The 18,490-nt window shown below is 45.3% G+C and overlaps 1 protein-coding gene and 1 pseudogene across 1 annotated transcript; one reads left to right on the forward strand and one right to left on the reverse strand.

Moving 5' to 3' along the window:
* Positions 1-7,463: 7,463 nt before the first annotated feature.
* LOC136484088 (probable LRR receptor-like serine/threonine-protein kinase At3g47570) lies at positions 7,464-11,174 on the reverse strand (annotated as a pseudogene).
* A 3,479-nt stretch (positions 11,175-14,653) lies between these two features.
* LOC136480527 (uncharacterized) lies at positions 14,654-16,807 on the forward strand. The gene has a single exon (XM_066478044.1). It carries the CDS (start codon positions 14,654-14,656, stop codon positions 16,805-16,807), a length of 2,154 nt encoding a protein of 717 aa, XP_066334141.1.
* Positions 16,808-18,490: the final 1,683 nt, after the last annotated feature.

Below are 18,490 nucleotides of genomic sequence, written 5' to 3' on the forward strand. Positions count from 1 at the left end.
ATGAGCAGCGTCGATAGCCCCCGTGGCCAAAGCGCAGAAGGTAGCCCTACAGGCCACACAGGATCAACACAGGTCGGACCCTCAAACTCGAGAATCATCCAAATGCACTTACCTTTGATCGAGCAGGCAAGGACGGAAAAGTGGTGGCGCCCCACCAGTGCTAGACGACTCTCCCAGCGGCCGCTTGCCATGACTCATCCTCACCGGTAGGGAGGGAACTCCAAATGAGCAAGAGCGGAGATAAGGAAGTGGAGGAGCAGGCAACTCAAGATGAATGCATCCTCACAGTTCCGCTCCAAGTGTATTTGTAACCACTAAGGGCAGTCAAAGCACACGCGCGCACGATTACATTTACTAACCACTTGGAAAACCCCGCAGAGCAGGTAAAGCGATCCGAAGGGAGGTGGAATGATGGTCTCCCAAGTGATGGCATGAATCAAGTAAGATGTGTACACCCCCACTTTCCCTCCGTCATTTCAATTTATGTGTCCACACTTCGCAGCACATGACCATTCGCGAGCAATCACTATCATGCCACGATGTGATCGGGGAGGCCAACCGCCCCCCGGGGATCGTGTGCCGAGTGGCCCACTGCAATCATGACCCCGCATCGTACTTAGGAAACTCACTCTTGGGCCAGCCCATAGAAGGGCTCGAGGCCACAAAAGCGATAGGGGCAGGGAGGAGATGGGTCCCCACGTCTATAATCGGTGGTGCAGAGCCACATGACCATCTCTCCATGTTTTGGAGTCATCCACTTCGAAGTCTCCCGGGTTGATACCCTCTGGGGGGAGGCATCTTGCCCACTGGCCGCTGCAGAGGCCGTTGGGGACCAACATGATTGATGACCGACGATTTATGGGACATCTCATGTGAGGCACAGCCGAACTCCATGTAGATTAGGGAGGATATCGGGTTCCACTCGAATTACCCATAGACCCCGATGAGGCACACCGCTCCGACCACGTGGTTATGGTGGACATGCCTCTCCCCGCTTGGGTCGAAAACAAACCCGCCTTCAACAAGGCAACATGACCTCTCAGGGTTAGTAAGGACATTAGGAAAAGACAGAGTAGGGTCCCCGTGACCCCGAAGGAAGCCAGAGCCAAGCCACGGCTAACTCCTCCCTATGTCCTAGGTCTTAGACCTAAGGCATGCTCTAGAGACCCATAAATCGTTAGGGGCTCATGACCTCTCTAGAGAGATCAATGGAGCAAAAGGCCAGGGTGACACACAATGCAAAACCCAAAACGTGATCATGGCTCGATCACAAGGTAAAGCGAAAGGGTCCAAGACCTACGAGCCGATGCCTAACTGCAAGAAACCTCGCGACTACATAGAAAGAGGTCGGGGGAACGATCCCCTAAACATTGGGACAAAATAGCCTCTCCAAACGAGCTGGGGCCAAAGGGACAACCCTGAACCCATGGCTTAGGGGCTCATGGCATAGACTGCAAGAGGCATTAGAAGGAAATTCCTCTAGCAGGAACAAAAGCAGCCACGCCGCTAAAATGTCAATGAAAGGTGTCACCATGATGGTGAAGCCAATTGACAACCAGGGCCAAGCGCCGCCAAGGACGGCATCATGCCTCTGAGGAGCAACACGTAGGAGTGCCACCATAACTCCTCTGGCTTTAGAGGAAGGGGCAGCCAACAATAGCAATACGGCTGTGTCGCCCATCTAATGGGGGTGGAGTGACGGGGAAGCACTGCTTCATCCTCCTCCTGTCCCTTTGATAGTCCGTGCGGGCCGATGACCAGTGCATAGGCCTCCAAGGGGAGCCAGGAGCGACACTAGTCATTGCTCAACCCTCACCCTCTGACTCGCAAAATTCCTTCTAGCATCGACTATTGGAACTAGCAATGATAGCCTTTGGCCGCCACAGATGGTCTCTAGCAGGACGCATGCCCAAATACCACGCGGTTTGCTTCAAAGACCTTTCTCACTCCCCCATCAGAGCTTAGCCCCTCGAAGGGGCCAAAGGAATCTTGGTGCCAGAGGTACCCAGGATGGAGGAAGGCCCTCACTTATATGCCAAAGGGCGGATTGAATAGCCTAAGACTCCATCGCCACGTGGCTAGCAATAGGAGGGATGAAAGATCGGGAAAAATCAAGATCTTCTTAAAGGCAGGGCCGGTACAACATCGATGAGACCACTCGGTTCCACCTAAAATGCAAGCCCCGATGCACAGCCCACAGACATGATAGTTGAGTACCGCATCATCGGGACGCCCTGACAAAGCGAAAAATGACGGCTGCTCACCACATTAAATACATCGACCAGCAAGGAGCCGAGCAACGGAGCACGAATAAGCTATGACCGTGAGTCCGCGCCGCGACGTACGTGCATACCAGCACTTTCACGATCATTTCATGATCGCAAAAATGCTTGGGGGATACTGTCAAGGTTATAACCCCAGGGTATCAAAAGGCATCGATTACATGGCATGCCGCATAGCTCACAACGCAGCAACAAACAAAGGCCCAAACATTCGAAGCCTAGCAAAAGCCAAATAGGTTAGGCCAGGTGCTAAGGTCAAGGTTATTCATTACCCCTTCCACCTACCTTGGTCTCACCATTCTCGCAAGGTGTACGACCTCGCTCTGTCATGACCTTCGAAAGAGATAGAAATAGGTTGCGCCTTGCCAAGCGAGCCTACCCTGATAGGGGCAAGCATGCCGCACTAGCCCCATAAGGGCCAAGGCAAGAGTAGCCACCTCAGCCCAGTCAGACACCAACCCTATGCCATGCTGCATAGACAAGACAACACCACCTCGAGGCGGCAACGATGGGTACGATGACCACCGACCAGACATGGCCCAACCAGGCAGGTATATAGTCCTACCCACTGTAGAATGGGAGCCACGACAAGAGTCTCAGCGCAGATGCTGACCAAGCCGGTTGAAAACCCCTACCCCGATGATCGGGGTCGTGGCCCTCAGCCCCGAGAAATGACCAGACGAGCGATGACCCAGGGCAGCTACCTGCTATGGGTACAACATCCTAGGGAACCTAGAAGCGGCGATGAAGACCATGATGAACACCGTGTTGCATATGACTGCTGACGAACCACCGATGTGCCTACTGTGCCCGCCATAGTCGGCATAGTAGCAGCACGTCTCGCCTTGCCACAATGTGGCACAAGACCATGACAATGGCCACGCCCAGACGGACACCAAAAGAGGGTGTAGCTTGCAAGCCAAGTTAGTTAGGACCTTCCTCATGCTTGTAACCCTTCGGTCAGGGGAACCTCCTCTTTGTATCAAGCCCTGGCTCCAAACTCTATATAAGGGTAGCCAGGGCACCCACCTGGGGACATCTTCACATTCTTCATCCTCTACCATTCCATTCATAGCAGTAGGGCTCCTAGAGCTTCTCTTCGGGTTGCCCCTCGTCTAGCTTAGATTCTACCACCTCTTTCACCATTCTTGCACCCCCATTGTAAGAACTTCAGAGCATTCAAGCAAGAAACACGCACTCGATCATCTCTAAGACTGGATGTCGGGCTCCAGTCTGAACCAGTATAAATCCTCGTGTCTATTGGATGCTACCATTGTCTTCCTAGAGCAGCGTGGCAATCGTATAAATTTAATAGTCTGGTTTATGAAACACCGACACGTAGAGAGAGCACTGATAGGCTGGTACCTCCTCCAAACTCTTCCCTCACTCTCCATCTCACTATTATTTACAAGACTAGATCCTATGGAGAACTAATCTTCTCTTGGTAGCTGACTCATGACGAGGAGAATATGAATTAGGGTTTTAGGATGGCTCCAGGGAGGGGGGGTCTGGGTGTCCTTATATAGGCCGAGGTGGAGTAGGGGGTAAGGAATCGAGGTGGAGTAGGGGGCACGGAATCACCACGTCATCGATCCACGTCAACTCCCTCGATCACCGTTGGATGAACCGACCTTGATCAATGGCAGAGATGGACTCTCAAAGGTGGTGGGAAACCAACGTAGAAAGGAGACGCTGACCGGTGGGACCCATAGGCCAGCCAGCTTATAGGTGGGGCCGGCCGGCCTGTCTCTACAATATGTGGGCCCCACCCTCTGGTGGAAGCTTCTAGACTCTGTCTTGAATTGTTTTCTGTAGGTTTCGCGAGCCGAATCTCTTTCTAGTGTCAGTTTGCTTGTTTGGACAGTATGACAGTGGTCCCAGGGGCCGTTTTATGGATAAATCCTCCTACATTCACATATTCACCAAAGCTCATGGAATTCATTAGTTTAAACCCCTATTCCTATGTTTGGTGATGAAATCAAGTATATATGCAGGTTATATTGACGATTTATAATTGGTGTTAATGACCGTCAACACTACCCAGTGACCAAACTGTCATGTACCATGGCTAGTGATGAATGGTTGGGACTTTTGTTGCTAACACTCAAGACATAAGAAGGTTTATCCTTGTTCGAGCTTTGAAGCCCTACGTCTAGTAGAGAGTTCTTCATGTTAGAATGATCAAGTGAGTTTTTATAATTGAGAGAGAGAGAGAGAGTAGGAGAGCATATGGCTCGCTCTGATATAGGGTTTTGGGAATGAGTACAATTTGTTGATCGAGTGTTTGATGGGTCCATCCTCGCTAAGGGTTCGCTTGCCCATCCTTATATCTTCGAAGGGCAAGGGGCATACAAAGTTTGGGGTTTTCTCTAGCTTCCTTGACATCCATCCGAGTGCTCTAGCTACGTTGTCTTCATCTTTGAGCCATTGGGGGCATCACTGCTCCAGGTGTGGTTGTGGTCGACAACGTAGAAACTGCCCGTGGTAGCTTTTGCAGATGACAGTGGCAGGTCCAGAGCTCATCGTTCCAACCCTCCCTAGCTCGCCCGCCCTCTAACATTCCTTGCACGCCAATGGAGACAAAGCCTAGGGGTTCTGGCACCTCCTTTGTCCCTTATGTGTTACCTCGAGCATGACCCATCATAAAAATAAGCGGGCAGCTCCACGCTAAGGAGAAGGGAGCTGTGCCTCTGCGAGGTGTGAGGCTCTTGCCATTGTGGTAGGGTCTTGTCGAGAGCTCTGCGACATCTGCCCAAGCCACCCTATTGAGCCTCATTTGGTCAGTTGGGTCCCTCGGGTGATGACGTCCTAGGCTGTCCTGGGTTCTTGCCCAACTCCCGAGCCAACTTCCATCAACTAGAGCCCCTCGGAGATGGAGGCTCAAGGCCCATGGGCTCTGGTCGAGACCCAATAGGGGCGCACGAGTGCACCCGTTGGGTGTAGCTTCCTAGCCCCTAACCGATTAGGAGAACCGGTCAAGGGGTTAAATATGCTATCATGGTGCTAATCCATGGGTTTTCATAACCCTAGTGTTAGATATTCATCACTCCGCATACCCTGGGATTGAAAAACACACTCCACTCACTTGTTTTTCTAGAGATTGCATTTGTGTGAGATTGGAGAGTTTCTTGTGCCTTGCATTGAGAATTTGCATCTAGTGGTACTTGGTGAATCGTTCTCGCAATAGAGTTCTTGTTACTCTTGGTGCTCATCCCTGCAGAAGTACAAGAGGAGCAACTCTAGTATAATCAAGGAGGATTGAAGTGGTTCTTGGTGACAAGCCGACTTCTGCAACAAGTGTCCAAGTTGGGGGACGAGCTAGTGTACTTGCGAGGCTTGTGAAGCGATAGTCTAAAGGACTCATCTCAACGGGGATTAAGTTGCCAGCAAGCAACCTAACCTTAGGATAAAAATCATTGTGTCTCTTGTCCTCGGTGGTTTGTTCACTCCTACACTTGCATTTACTTTACATGCGTTTGCTTGTTGCTGCTTTTGTAGTAGTAGTTCTTATCTAGTGAGTAGAGTAGTTTAGTTGCTTGACTTGTGTAGCTCACTAGTTGTAGTAGTTAAGCTTTCTACTAGAATTGTGTGAAGAATAAGAAGAGGAGGAGAGGAAGGAGGAGGAGGAGGAGTCCACCACGCTGGAGGAGCCAGCCAACGACGAGCTTCCCCACCACAACCACGCTCTCAACCTCGCCAAAGTCAGAGATGGAAGCCCCAAGCTTCATTTTCTTCCTCGTGTTCATGGTGGTGTCTCGAGGTCGATCTCCTTTCCAAAGCCTTCCTAGTGCAAGCTGCTGCACATGGAGCATACCCACAGTATGGTGAGTCACCCAAGCCATCTCCCCCTCCATTCCCTCTAAATCAGCCTTCACACAAAGCTTCAAGTTCACTGGCTAGCTTGGTTTTCCTATATTAGCAGGAAACAACCAAATTTTGGTGCGAACACTTGCTTGCCACCTCCCACTGCCGGAGGGTTGTTCAAGCACTGGGAAAAGCACAAGTATAGTGGCATGGGCACAAAGTACAAGTCTAATAAGTGTTGGTGGAAGCCAAAATCTCTCCCACACTTGTCTACTAGCGTTGTGGCTGCCTCGCAACTGGCACCCAGCCACCGCCGCTTCAACCATTTGGTTGTGCAAAAGACCTTGGAGTGGTGCACTGCTCTCAAGGGAACAAAGATATTGTGCAGGCCTGCAGTAGTGCAACATAGGCTACACGTCTAGCCGCTCCTCCCTAAATACTGCCTGGCATGCAGCCCAACCTTTGTGACTTGTGAGTAGCTTCTACTTCCACTCCCATTGCAAGGTGCTCAACATGTCCCGCAAGAAGCATCCATTGTGACGTTTTTGGCCATGAGATAGGGGCATAAAAAACAAAAATACAAAAGTTTAGTCATTGGCAGGTGGACCTCAAATGTCAAAAGGCCATTTATTGTGAATTCATCAGTATATTTCATTCACTTATGATGTTTGTCGTCTGGTGTGGAAGTGGAAAAATGCAGTTGTAGAATGTAGCCACAATGGTTAAAACACAATAAAATAAAATAGCATTCTGAAAATAATCGTTGTACATGATATCTGGATTTATATGTTTTTTGTATGCAAGGATGGGACATTGAAGTAGAGGAAAGGGGGAAAAAAGACATGGAGACTCAATCTGAACAATTTTTGTTGCTTCACCATAGTGTCAAATTCTAAATCATATCTTTTGAGGCATATTCTCAGTGATATTAGGCAGAGAGAAACTTCATTCACTACCAACGAACTGGAGAAGAAGTACATATATACATTTTTTTACTGCAGGAGATAAGTGTTAAAACATAGTCGTGCTTGAGAAGGTAAACTAAGTCTGCAATATGAGACATTCATACCGTGCTCGAACAACGTAGTGCATGCCCCTTCAACTTCTATGTAGCCTAGATGCGCCGCCCATGTACCGGGATCAGTGCTCCAGAGCTCCCGCAGTTAGTTCGCCAGTGTTCTTCCGTTTTGCTGATGGATGGATCGCTAGTGGCCTGTTCTTTATGCCGTGCGACTGATGATCTGCAGCAGATTTTTGATGTGGCTGATGGATGGATTGGCAGGAAGTATTGGCGATGTATTTTTAGTTTGGTTTCATTGGCCTATTGTTGATCGATTCCTATTTAGGTATCGACGATTAAAAAAAATTAAACATATGTAAAGTAAAAATCAGTGGCAATATACTTGACTTAAGAATCACCAATAAAAGTCCTTTTACAAATCGGAGGTTCACAAGGAAATTAGCAAACTTGGAGGTTCACAAGGGATATTAGCAAGCTTGTAGACTAAAATGAACCATCTTATTGCCAGCCTAGTTCATGTGTCAGCCCGTAATTTATGAGTATGGCATCTCAACAGCGCATGCCATTTTTATAGCATTCAACTCCTCCACTATGTCGTGCATCTTCATTCTTTGTCTTGGTGAGTCATTGCAACATGCGAAAGCAACTCTAAATATTGGATAAACGAGAATATCTAGGATAGCTTGGGTGTCTGTGTTTCTACTGTATGTGGCAGTAACATCAAGTATCTCCAGTAGATTATTAGTATAAGCCATCTTCACAAAGCTGACAAGATTTGCCACACCATCGTTGAAACTGTCAGTTGGCCTTCTTCCAGTAAACATTTCTAACAGGAGTATCCCGTAGCTATATGTATCACCATCCGTGGAGACATCACATCCTGATCCATACTCTGCGATATACAGAAAAGGAAATTTCAGTGGCTAGATTATAATTAGATCACATAAAAATTTAATATTATCAGTTTATCAGATAAATAATCTTCAGAACAGCAACATATTCATATGCGTCAACAGCAGTTTCATTACTGACCTGGGGGGACATATCCAATTGTGCCTTTAACTGCAAATGAGCTGCCTTCAGTTCCAGGATGGTTTTTGTTGCCTGCTTCAGACGATATTATCTTAGCTAAACCGAAGTCTGTAACATGTCCAACCAAATCATCATCTAGAAGTATGTTGCTTGGTTTAATGTCACAGTGAACTATCCGTGGATCAATATGATCGTGAAGATATTCCAATGCCTCTGCAACATCAAGAGCAATGTTGAGTCTTTTCATCAAACTTAGACTTCTTCTGGTGATGCTATCTGTCATTTTGTCTGGATGCAGCCACTCATCTAAACTTCCATTGCAAATATATTCTAGGACAAGTGCCTTGAATTCATCACCATTATGGTCCAAGCTACTGCACACGGTGATCACCTTCACCAATTTCCGGTGGCGGATCCTCCTTAGAGCATTACACTCAGCTAAAAAGCTTCTACTGGCTCCTTGTTGGCCAGGATCAAGAACCTTGATTGCTACAGTAGCTAAATTCTCACCAAAAGTTAAATTTCCAATGTACACTTTGCCAGAGCTTCCAGAACCAATCAAATTTGCTGGAGAGAATGATCCGGTTGCTTCATGTAGCTCAGCATAGGATATTCTCTCATGCTCCTCATTAAAGAATATAGGTACTCACGATGAACAAAAGTTGATGTGGTCCTTCTCTTAATAAAGCAATAAGCAATTAGGGAGCATACACAAAAGATGAATAATCCAATAGCTCCAAAGATAAATATGTGCAATCGATGTGCTGAAGCCTTGCGAGAAGGTATAGATGGGCATGAATGGAGTTGCAAGAATGGAGGACCACCACATAGCATGACGTTCCCTGTGACTGATAATCCAGTGGCATTACCAAAGACACCTGTATCTGGCACAGGACCAGATAGGTTATTGAAGGACAGGTTTAGATAGTTCAGAGACCTCATGCTCTCTAGAAATTTGGGTATGGGTCCCGTTCAAGGTTTTCATTTTCGGAAATTAAAATTTATCGGAGGTCACAGATAAAGAGGATAAACGGGATATATCGGAAATATCGGACCAAATTTAAATAAAACTTAATTTGAATTTAAGTACATTTAAATAAATTTAAATAAAATTTATACGAAAAAGATAGAAATTTTCTTATCGGCACCTATGGATAAAAAGGATATATCGGAAATATCGGGAGATTTCGGCCGATAAATTTTTCCCTGGTCCCGTTAACTTGTTGCTCGAGAGATCCATTTTTTCCAGCGCTACCAGATTATTCAGCCCTTCTGGGAGCTGTCCTTGCAGTAGATTTCCTTGTAAATATAGGAAGCGCAGTTGGACACAGCCTGCAATAGCTTCTGGGATTTCACCATCTAGCTTATTCATTGAGAGGTCCATTATACCGAGGCTCTTCAAGTGCCCAATCTGTGTTGGAATTGCCCCACTTAGATCATTTGAGGAAAGGTTCAGAAGTATAGTCAGGGAAGGAATACTAAGTATCTCCTGTGGGATTTGGCCCCTCAACAGGTTACAAGAAAGATCCATGGATTCAATATGCGTTAATTTACCTAGGCTTTCTGGAATGCTGTTGTTCAGAAAGTTGTCAGATAGAGAAAGATTACTCAGTACTGTGATATTGCCTAATGTTTGTGGAATCTGCCCTACAAATCCATTATGAGACAGATCAAGATGTTGGAGGCTAGAAAGCTGGCCAATAGCTATAGGTAGGGTGCCAGTGAATAGGTTATCCTCAAGGGTAAGCAATGTAAGGTTTTGGAACATCCCTACCCAAGATATGGTCCCGGCTATGTGATTTGTGCCAATTGTAAGCCACTGGAGTTCTCGAGATAGGTTGGCGATACTAACTGGCATAACACCTTCAAAGTTGTTTTGTTGGAGGTCTATTCTTTCCAAGTTGCTACAGTTGGTTAAGGATGTGAGAAACTCCCAATCCCTAGGCTTTGTGGTTTGTAGTTCATTTTTGCCTACCGAAAAAAACTTCAATTTACCATGAATACCAATATACGGTGGGATCAAACCATGATATCGGTTTCTAGCAAGCAGCAGATATTGGAGTTCAGACGCATTTGATAAGGATGCTGGTATTGGGCCCTCAAAGTAATTGTTCTCAAATGTGGCCAAAACAATTAGCTTGGGAAGCTTAAAGCCAATATCAAGTGGCAGGGATCCTGCAAGTTGGTTGAAGCCAAGATGTATGACAGTGATAGAAGAAATATTGAAGAGTGATGGAGGAACCAGGCCGTCAAGGTTGTTACTCATTACATCGAAGATCGAAAGGTTAGTTAACTTATATAAATCTGCAGGGATGTTGCCACTGAAGTTGTTTTTAGCAAGATATAACTGAGTCAATGATGTTAGGTTGCTCAGCCAGCTAGGGATTTGGCCCTGAAAGGAGTTTCCCCCAATTCTAAGGAACATTAGTGCTGTGACATTTAATAGCGTCGTGGGAATTTCACCAGTCAGATTGTTGTTGCTGACCTCGAAAATTGTGAGCTTTGATAGATGACTCAGAGTAGCAGGGACAGAGCCAGAGAACTGGTTATAGCTCAAATTTATAGTACGGAGTTTTCTGCAATTGCCAAGGCTGGACGGAATATCACCTACCAGGTTATTGGACGACAGATCAATGAAGTGGAGGTATGTGAGGTTGCCGATGTCTTGAGAGATGGTGCCTCCTTGGCCATAGCCATGCAGATGTATGGCAGTGACATGGCCTGGGTGGCGACGGTCGCCGCAAGTCACACCAGTCCATTTGCAGAAATTAGGAACTGGTTTGCTGGTGTCGTTGCTTGCTGCATTCCATGACGACAGTGCTTCACTTGTTATGTGGGATTTGAGGGATAAGAGCGCCAAGAAATCACGGTGGCTAGGTGTAGTAGATGGAGAGCTGGACGTGACAAAGAGGATATCGGTGATAAGAGTGAGCATGGAGATCTGCCATGTACATAGGCTGGGAATCATCATATGGATCTTCATTCTTCAGCAAGGTGTTGGTTTTTATTGTGGTTTGTCTGCAGTTTGCCGTGGTTGCCTGGTGCGCCTTCCATCCTGTGGGGATGGAAGTCGTTAAATAAGGCATGAGTATCTGCAGTAGTGGCCAAATCATCAACAGGAACCTGGTCAAAATTTTAAATGATTACTACATTTTTTCTATTCAAATGACTAAAAATATTTTATCTTTGAAAAGTATTATAGATAACATCTCTGTCTGGGAAATAAATTTGGGACAACTATCAATGTGACATGTAAGAAAAGGATGGCACATGACATGACCAAATGTTGAACTATTCAAATGAGGTTAGCTATAGAAAGAAATTGCACTGCAGTGAAGTATGAAAGCTTGACGGCAGAATTCCTATCTTCTAAACTCACATCAAGAAATACCAACAAGCATATTCTAGTGCCATTGCTGGGGAGGGTACGGGCTATAGGAGAATTGATAAATATTACTTATTGATAATGTCATAACTATGCACCACTGCTCTAACAGGCTATAGGAAAATTGATAAATATTAGTTATTATTGTTGACTCCACTTGCAAGTTTAGTATCACCGCCAAAGGGCCAAAACCGGCGGTAATGAGGGTTTTGGAACTGGTGGTGATGAGGATTCTGTAGTAGTATTGTCTATACGTACTATGTCATGGCATGTGGTAACCAGTAGTAGCTGGTGTCCTCCACTTAGTTGTAATAAGAGTGTAAGAGTGAGACTTTGGTTTGTAATGACTTCATCTCTACCGTACCTATTAAGTATGTATATATGGTTTTCTAATTCTGATGTATTCACATATCTTATCTTGTGAGAAATATGATGGCAATGAGAAGTCTCTGGTGCATTATAATTGTCTAGTGTGTTATAATAATAACTGTCGGGTGTGATATATTGAGCAAGCAGTGGTGTTATGAGTGTCAATGCCGGTTCTAAGAATGACCCAGCAGTGACATCCATGATATCACTGCTGGTTCATACTTCAACCCGGCAGTGATACTCATGATATCACTGTCGGGACATACTTTAACCCGGCAGTGATACTCATGATATCTATGCCGGGTCCACAAAATGGTATTGATAGGCCACCCCCATTATTGTCGATTGTCTTCTGCTTGACACAATTCCAGCAGTGATGGGGGTTCCGACCTGACAGTGATGTACTTTTATGTAGTAGTGGTTCATAACCCTTAAGAATTCTCTCTATCCTCGCCGATCATATATCTTGTCCTTAGACGAACCTGTGCCATAGATAATATACTCATGTTCCCTGTTGATTTGATAACCTAGGAATACTCTTTGGTGAAAACTACTTTGGTATCCGTACGCTTCAGGATTTATTTGTGATTGTTATTTGTACCAAAAGGCTTTTTGATGCTGTTGCAGGGAAAGGTAGTTGTTTTTATCTTTGGACCTTGTTCGTTCTCTCACTATTTATTATTGGATTACTCATAATTGAAGATTCAATTGATGCTTAATGACATTGTTGTTCAAATAGCTTGTTAATGTAGTTTACTTGCTGAGATTTCACGTCTCACACCCCTTTTTCTATATTTTTGAGGAAGTTGTGTGGCTTTGATCGAAGGGTGGAAAGATAGCAGAAAGCTTCGCATAAAGTGTGGAAAGATAGCAGCAGGCGTCGCATGAGCAAAACGTGTTCTGTAATAATAAGAGTTCTAGAATTTAGTCTCTGTTGTTGGTCAACTTTAACATCGACTTGTGGTTCTTGCTGGGCAGTTTCGTCATGGACCTTGGCTGCTGCTGTATCTTGTTTTTGTGTCTTTTATATCTCTCTACATGTTAATGCTTCCACGATACACTCTGTCATATAGGAGATGCTGCCGAAGTTCTGTTGTGCACCCTAGTTGTTATATTCTTGGTGGCACCTTAAGTAAGGTTTGTTTTGCGGTGTTATACCGTGGCCGGGATTGAGGGCCTTGTTGCGGCGGTCATTCGTGAAGCCGAAGACTGGATTGAAGCAGGCTTCTCTAGTCTTTAGCAGGCTTCTCTAGTCTTTCGGCCTTGTTTCCACTATGGTCGCAAAATTTGTCTGCAATGTAATATCTTGTACTTAAATCCAGTAGCTAGGCCTCCTGGTTAGCAGCTTCTGATGGCTCCTCGCCACCGCTGCTGTTCGCCCTTGTAAACGTTGGTTGTTCTATCTTCCTCTTAATGAAAAACGGGACTCCAGGTCCGATCGAGAGAAAAAAGTTACACCGTGTGAGGTTAAACCATTTTGGTTTATCTCACAGAACTTACCTATCATGTGACTTTGTCAGCATTGTAGTGCAGGCGTTGTCAATGACGACCAGGAGTTTGCGGCACGCCATTCGGTCTCCTCACAACTTGATAGGTATGGTCAGTATATAGGCAAGCAAAGTCAAGCTAGCTTGTCGGCGATGTGGTACTAGGTGATAACTGACCTTCGAAGGATCCTGCAGTTGAAAAATTCCAAATAATGAGCAATTGGGAACGGGCACGAGTGGCTGAGCTTCATCCATTAATGATATGACATGGACATAGTGGCTGCAGTTGAAAAAAAGTCCAAATAATAAAATCGAGATGCACGACTGCTTCAAGAAGGCTCGAACGTACTACCCACGTAACAAATACATATCACGGAAAATATAGCTAGCTAGTCCACCCCCCCCCCCCCCCCCCCCCCCACCCACCCAAAAAAAAGAAGGAAAATATAGCTAGCTGACGTGACATACCTCTAGAAACAGCGAGGCACGGCCTTGTGAAGGGCTCACCTCTGTGAATGATTAACAAACGCGGGTATACTAGGTGTGCCACCTCTGCTGATAGTGCAATAATAGAAGCAGCATCTTTAGGAAGGCCGCCTTTGGAAACCATTAACAGTGGCAGGCTTAATGGCACAGCTGCTCATTAAATAGCCAGGGGTGCACGGCCGCATCAGAGAAGCCAGGGGTGCACTGGTCGTTGAGCTGCATCACAAGTTCACAACCCATCATAGGGTAACCCCTGTAATATCTTGTCTCCGTATTACATAAACAGCTAGCTGATCAATTAGTATGTAATCACTCGCAACTTATATACATATACATGGAGCACTGCATTTAATTAGTTTTTGAAATATAAACAACCTAACATAAAAAATCTGAGATTGATTGGATTCTGCTAGCTTGCTGCTCATCAGTTTTAGTTACACGCTTGCCTTTATTGTTATCTGTTTTGCAAAAATCTTTTTTTATTATGTAGCTCTACTCTATTATATAAGCTAGCTTTAGTTTTATGTACATGCAAGCTTGCTCAAATTTAGTTACATATAAGTGCCTCTTGTTCTAATCATGAAACATGGAAATCAGCAGGCCCAAGTCAGTGGATTCAGCGTGGGACTGAATGTTACCTAGATTGAAAAGCCATTTTTTCTCAAAGTTGTATGAATATGATAATGTTGGATTTGCCGAATGCAACCAAACTGTATTGCACTCCTTCCGCAGAGATACTGATCAGAAGTTGTGGCGGGTGGACGCACTGCTGGTTGCTAGTGCCATCATGGCGGGAGTCATTGTGGGGATATGTGCCTATGGCCAACGCTACCGCCACCACCCTTTGACCCGTTTCATCTTCCTTGGTGCCACCACTTTGTTCTTGCCTATCATCTCATCTGTTGTCTCCAGTAGCACTGTATTAGTTTCTACCATGGTTGCCCATGGGCTCAATGACTTGGAGAAGTCAAGCCCTGCCTTGGTCGCATTGTGCAATCCGGCCAAACACTCGGTCCTGGTGGTTACATGGGCATTACTTGTTCAGAACGTAATGATCAATACCAGCGTAGTAGTTGCTGTTGACGACAGAGAAGGTCAAAGCACAGGTCCACCTATTGAGCTGTTTGCTCAGGGCATCTGGACCCTATACGTTGGTATCACCCACCTTACAGTGGTCATTGGGAATTACCTCAAGTATGTCCTCGTTGTTCTTTATCTCCTTGAACTCTTACTCTTTGCTCTCACTGTTGCCAAACTGGTATTCAAATATTATGCTGTAAAAAGGGCACGTCAATCTTTTGCTTTTGGTCGCAATCCTCGCCTTGTTATTCGGTACGTGCATCAACAGCTACCTCTAACGGTAAGCGAGCATGCGCCTCCCCGTCTATTGGTCATGGGAGAAGAGACAAGACAGGTGGAAAAGCAACCTCAAGGGTATGTGTTCAAGGATGACTCATTAGGGTCAACATCGCACAGAGCCATTGGCTTGAAGACTCTTGACAGAGTTTGGCAGCAGTTGGATAGCAATAGCATGCTTCTTCCAGCACAAACACCACAAAGGCTAAAAGACTTATGCTTATCTTTTGCATTGTTCAAGCTGCTGCGATGTCAATTTGCAAGGTACAGGCTCACTTATGCTGGGTCAGAAAACACATTCAGCTTTTTCTGGCCCTTGTTGCTCGACGATGGCGCACCTGAGAGGATATTTGGAGTGATTACGGATGAGCTCTCTTTTCTTCATGATTATTACTACTCATCCCTCCCTATCTCATATTCCAAGTGTTGGTTGCCCATCATCAACATCGTTATCTCGCTGTTGACCATAGGTTACTGCATCTTTCTTGGAGTGTGGATGATAGTCATCAGTAAGAACAGTTACAACTATCAGCTGGTGTGCCATATCCGTTGTCAGAAGGCGACTTTTCTACATGTAGGAATACTTTACTTCGATGTGGTGCCCTTGTTTCTGCTTTTACTGTTTGTCATCATATCTGAGGTGAGGGACATTGTTGCCCATATCTACTCGAACTGGACCAAAGTGGTTCTCACTTGCCGCCTTTCAAACAATGAGCTTTCTGGTTCCATGCGCAAATGGGCTGTCCATATTTTGACATGTAGATGCAAGCTTATGATGAAGCATTGGGATGAGAAAATAGGCCAAAACTCAGTACTACCGCTTCATCCAAGAACAACCCCTCTTGGATTTGTCAGGAGTCTCCTCCATCTGCCCGACGACAACAGAAAGGTCGATGCAGCTGTGAAGGTTTCCATAATCGATGCCCTACGAAGCTGTAGAAATAATGGTGGACACCTGAGCAATGGAAAAACATCTCTCTGCCGTTTTGGTCAACAAGGTGAAAGTCTACTATGGGCCTGCAACAGCAAGAGCACGTCTGATATTATGCTTACGTGGCAAATCGCCACGAGCATCCTTGAGGTGAGGTACCAAGGTTCTTCACCTACCTCTAATCACAAGACTGTTGCCACTTGTCTATCACGATACTGTGTGTACCTCATGATCTGGTGCCCCGAGCTCCTCCCTGATGATGATGTATGGAGCAAGAGCCGGTGTGTGGCTGTCAAGAAGGTTGTCCGCCAGGCTTTGTCTAGGTCATCATCAAGGTCCTATGGACAGCTGGTGCAACTGCTGGGTGGAGACAAGTTGGACAGTCGAGTGATAAAGAATGGCGTGAAGCTTGGGAAGCAGCTGGTGGAGACGATCAACGACGAGGAGACAGCGTGGAAGTTGCTAGCCAACTTTTGGTCAGAGATGATCCTATACGCCTCATCATCAGACAATCTGAAAGGGCATAAGGACTCCATTGCCCGTGGTGGTGAGCTCATCACGCTCCTCTGGGCATTACTAAACCATGCCGGGATCGTCAGCAGGACCAGTGATGCTGCCAGTGCTTCCGCTGGTCCTCCGGCTGTTGTCATCTAATAGTATAGTGGTTTCAGACTCTTTAATTGGTCAAGGTGTGTTTTGTCACGTGTGTACCTGATTAATTTATCACTTCTCCTATATTTTAGATGCTTGAATTTTAAAATGATTTTAAGCAACACTGTTGTACTACCTATTAGTATGAGTTGTCACTTTTGTGATTTGTTATTTGTCTTTGTGTCATAACATATTATTTTTTTATTCTTGTGTGACTATATAAATAATTGTGAATTGTTAAATTGTCTTTATGCCAACATATATCAGATTTTGTAAGTTTGTGGTTTTGTTTAACGAGGTTTTTATTTTCGGAACAAAAAATTGCAGATTGTGTCTATAGAAATTGCAACGAACTAAAACTATAATTTTAGTATAAAATATATGTACACTACGCCAGATTTGCACATCACTGCCGGCATCATCACTGTCGGATTTGTGAGAACCGGCAGTGATGGTACATCACTGCCGGCATCATCACTGTCGGATTTGTGAGAACCGGCAGTGATGTACCATCACTGCCGGTTATGAGCTTGAAAATGAAAAAAATGATTGGGGCTGGGCTAAAACCGGCAGTGAAGAACCACATTACTGCCGGTTTGTGGCTTGAACCGGCAGTGTTTTGGCGGCCACTTATCACTGCCGGTTTAAGCCAAGAGCCGACAGTAATTGTGCTCTATCACTGTCGGTTCTAACCAAGAACTGACGGTGATAAGCCTGCAACACAAAAATGCTGCAGTCGTCCTCTCCTTCCTTCTCTCTTCCATCCCGAGAACAGAGGCGTGCGTTTGGACCATTCCCTCCATTGCTGCGGCTGCTCTTCACCATGAAGCTAGTGCTTGGATTTTGAAGAATGGCTTGATCTTTTTGCTTTAAGGTTAGTAACAAACATCCACTCCTTTGATTTTGTTGCTTAATTAGCTTCGTTTTGATGGCTACAGATTCTCATTCTAGTTCTTTCTCCATTCTAGAGAGCACTTTTCCAATTGGATATTTGTGCAAGGCTCAAATTGTGGTGAATCCATCATCCAAAAGGTTGGTGTCTATGAACACATTTAAATTCCTATCTAATTATTCCATGGTGGTCAAGATCATCATTGTTAGTATGTGATGCTATAATTAGTTCTTAGAAGTAGAGTAGAATAGTTGTTCTTCAATATTGTGCAATAATTGTTTTTTACTATGATTTTCAATTTACAGGGCTGGGGCTACCAATTTCAATTTTCCAATAATTAGTGTACAATAATGTTTTCCAAAAATGGTACTTTCGAGCTACAATTGATGTTCATGAAGCTCGATTTCTTATTAATTCTTTGTAATTACTGTCTCATTATTTTTTTATGCAGATATGGATTGAGAGTGGATGCATCTGTCCCGAACGGACAAGCGGTACATGCATGGCATCAGCCAGTTTATCACCGATGGCAAAGCCCATGCTGGGAATGGGAACCCTGTCTTCTGTCCATGCAAAGATTACAAGAATCATAGGAACTTTCGTCAAATTGAGTATATACGATCGCACTTGATTACCAGGGGTTCATGCCAAACTATACGATATGGACTATGCATGGCGAGGTTGGTGTGAATGTTCTACGGGAAAACGATGATGATGTGGACATGCCTGACGTAGCCATCCACGATGCTGACGAGGAACCCGGTGTCAACACGGAACCTATGGCCACAATTAAT

Source organism: Miscanthus floridulus, chromosome 9, assembly GCF_019320115.1.
Source record: "Miscanthus floridulus cultivar M001 chromosome 9, ASM1932011v1, whole genome shotgun sequence".
NCBI classification, from domain to species: domain Eukaryota; kingdom Viridiplantae; phylum Streptophyta; class Magnoliopsida; order Poales; family Poaceae; genus Miscanthus; species Miscanthus floridulus.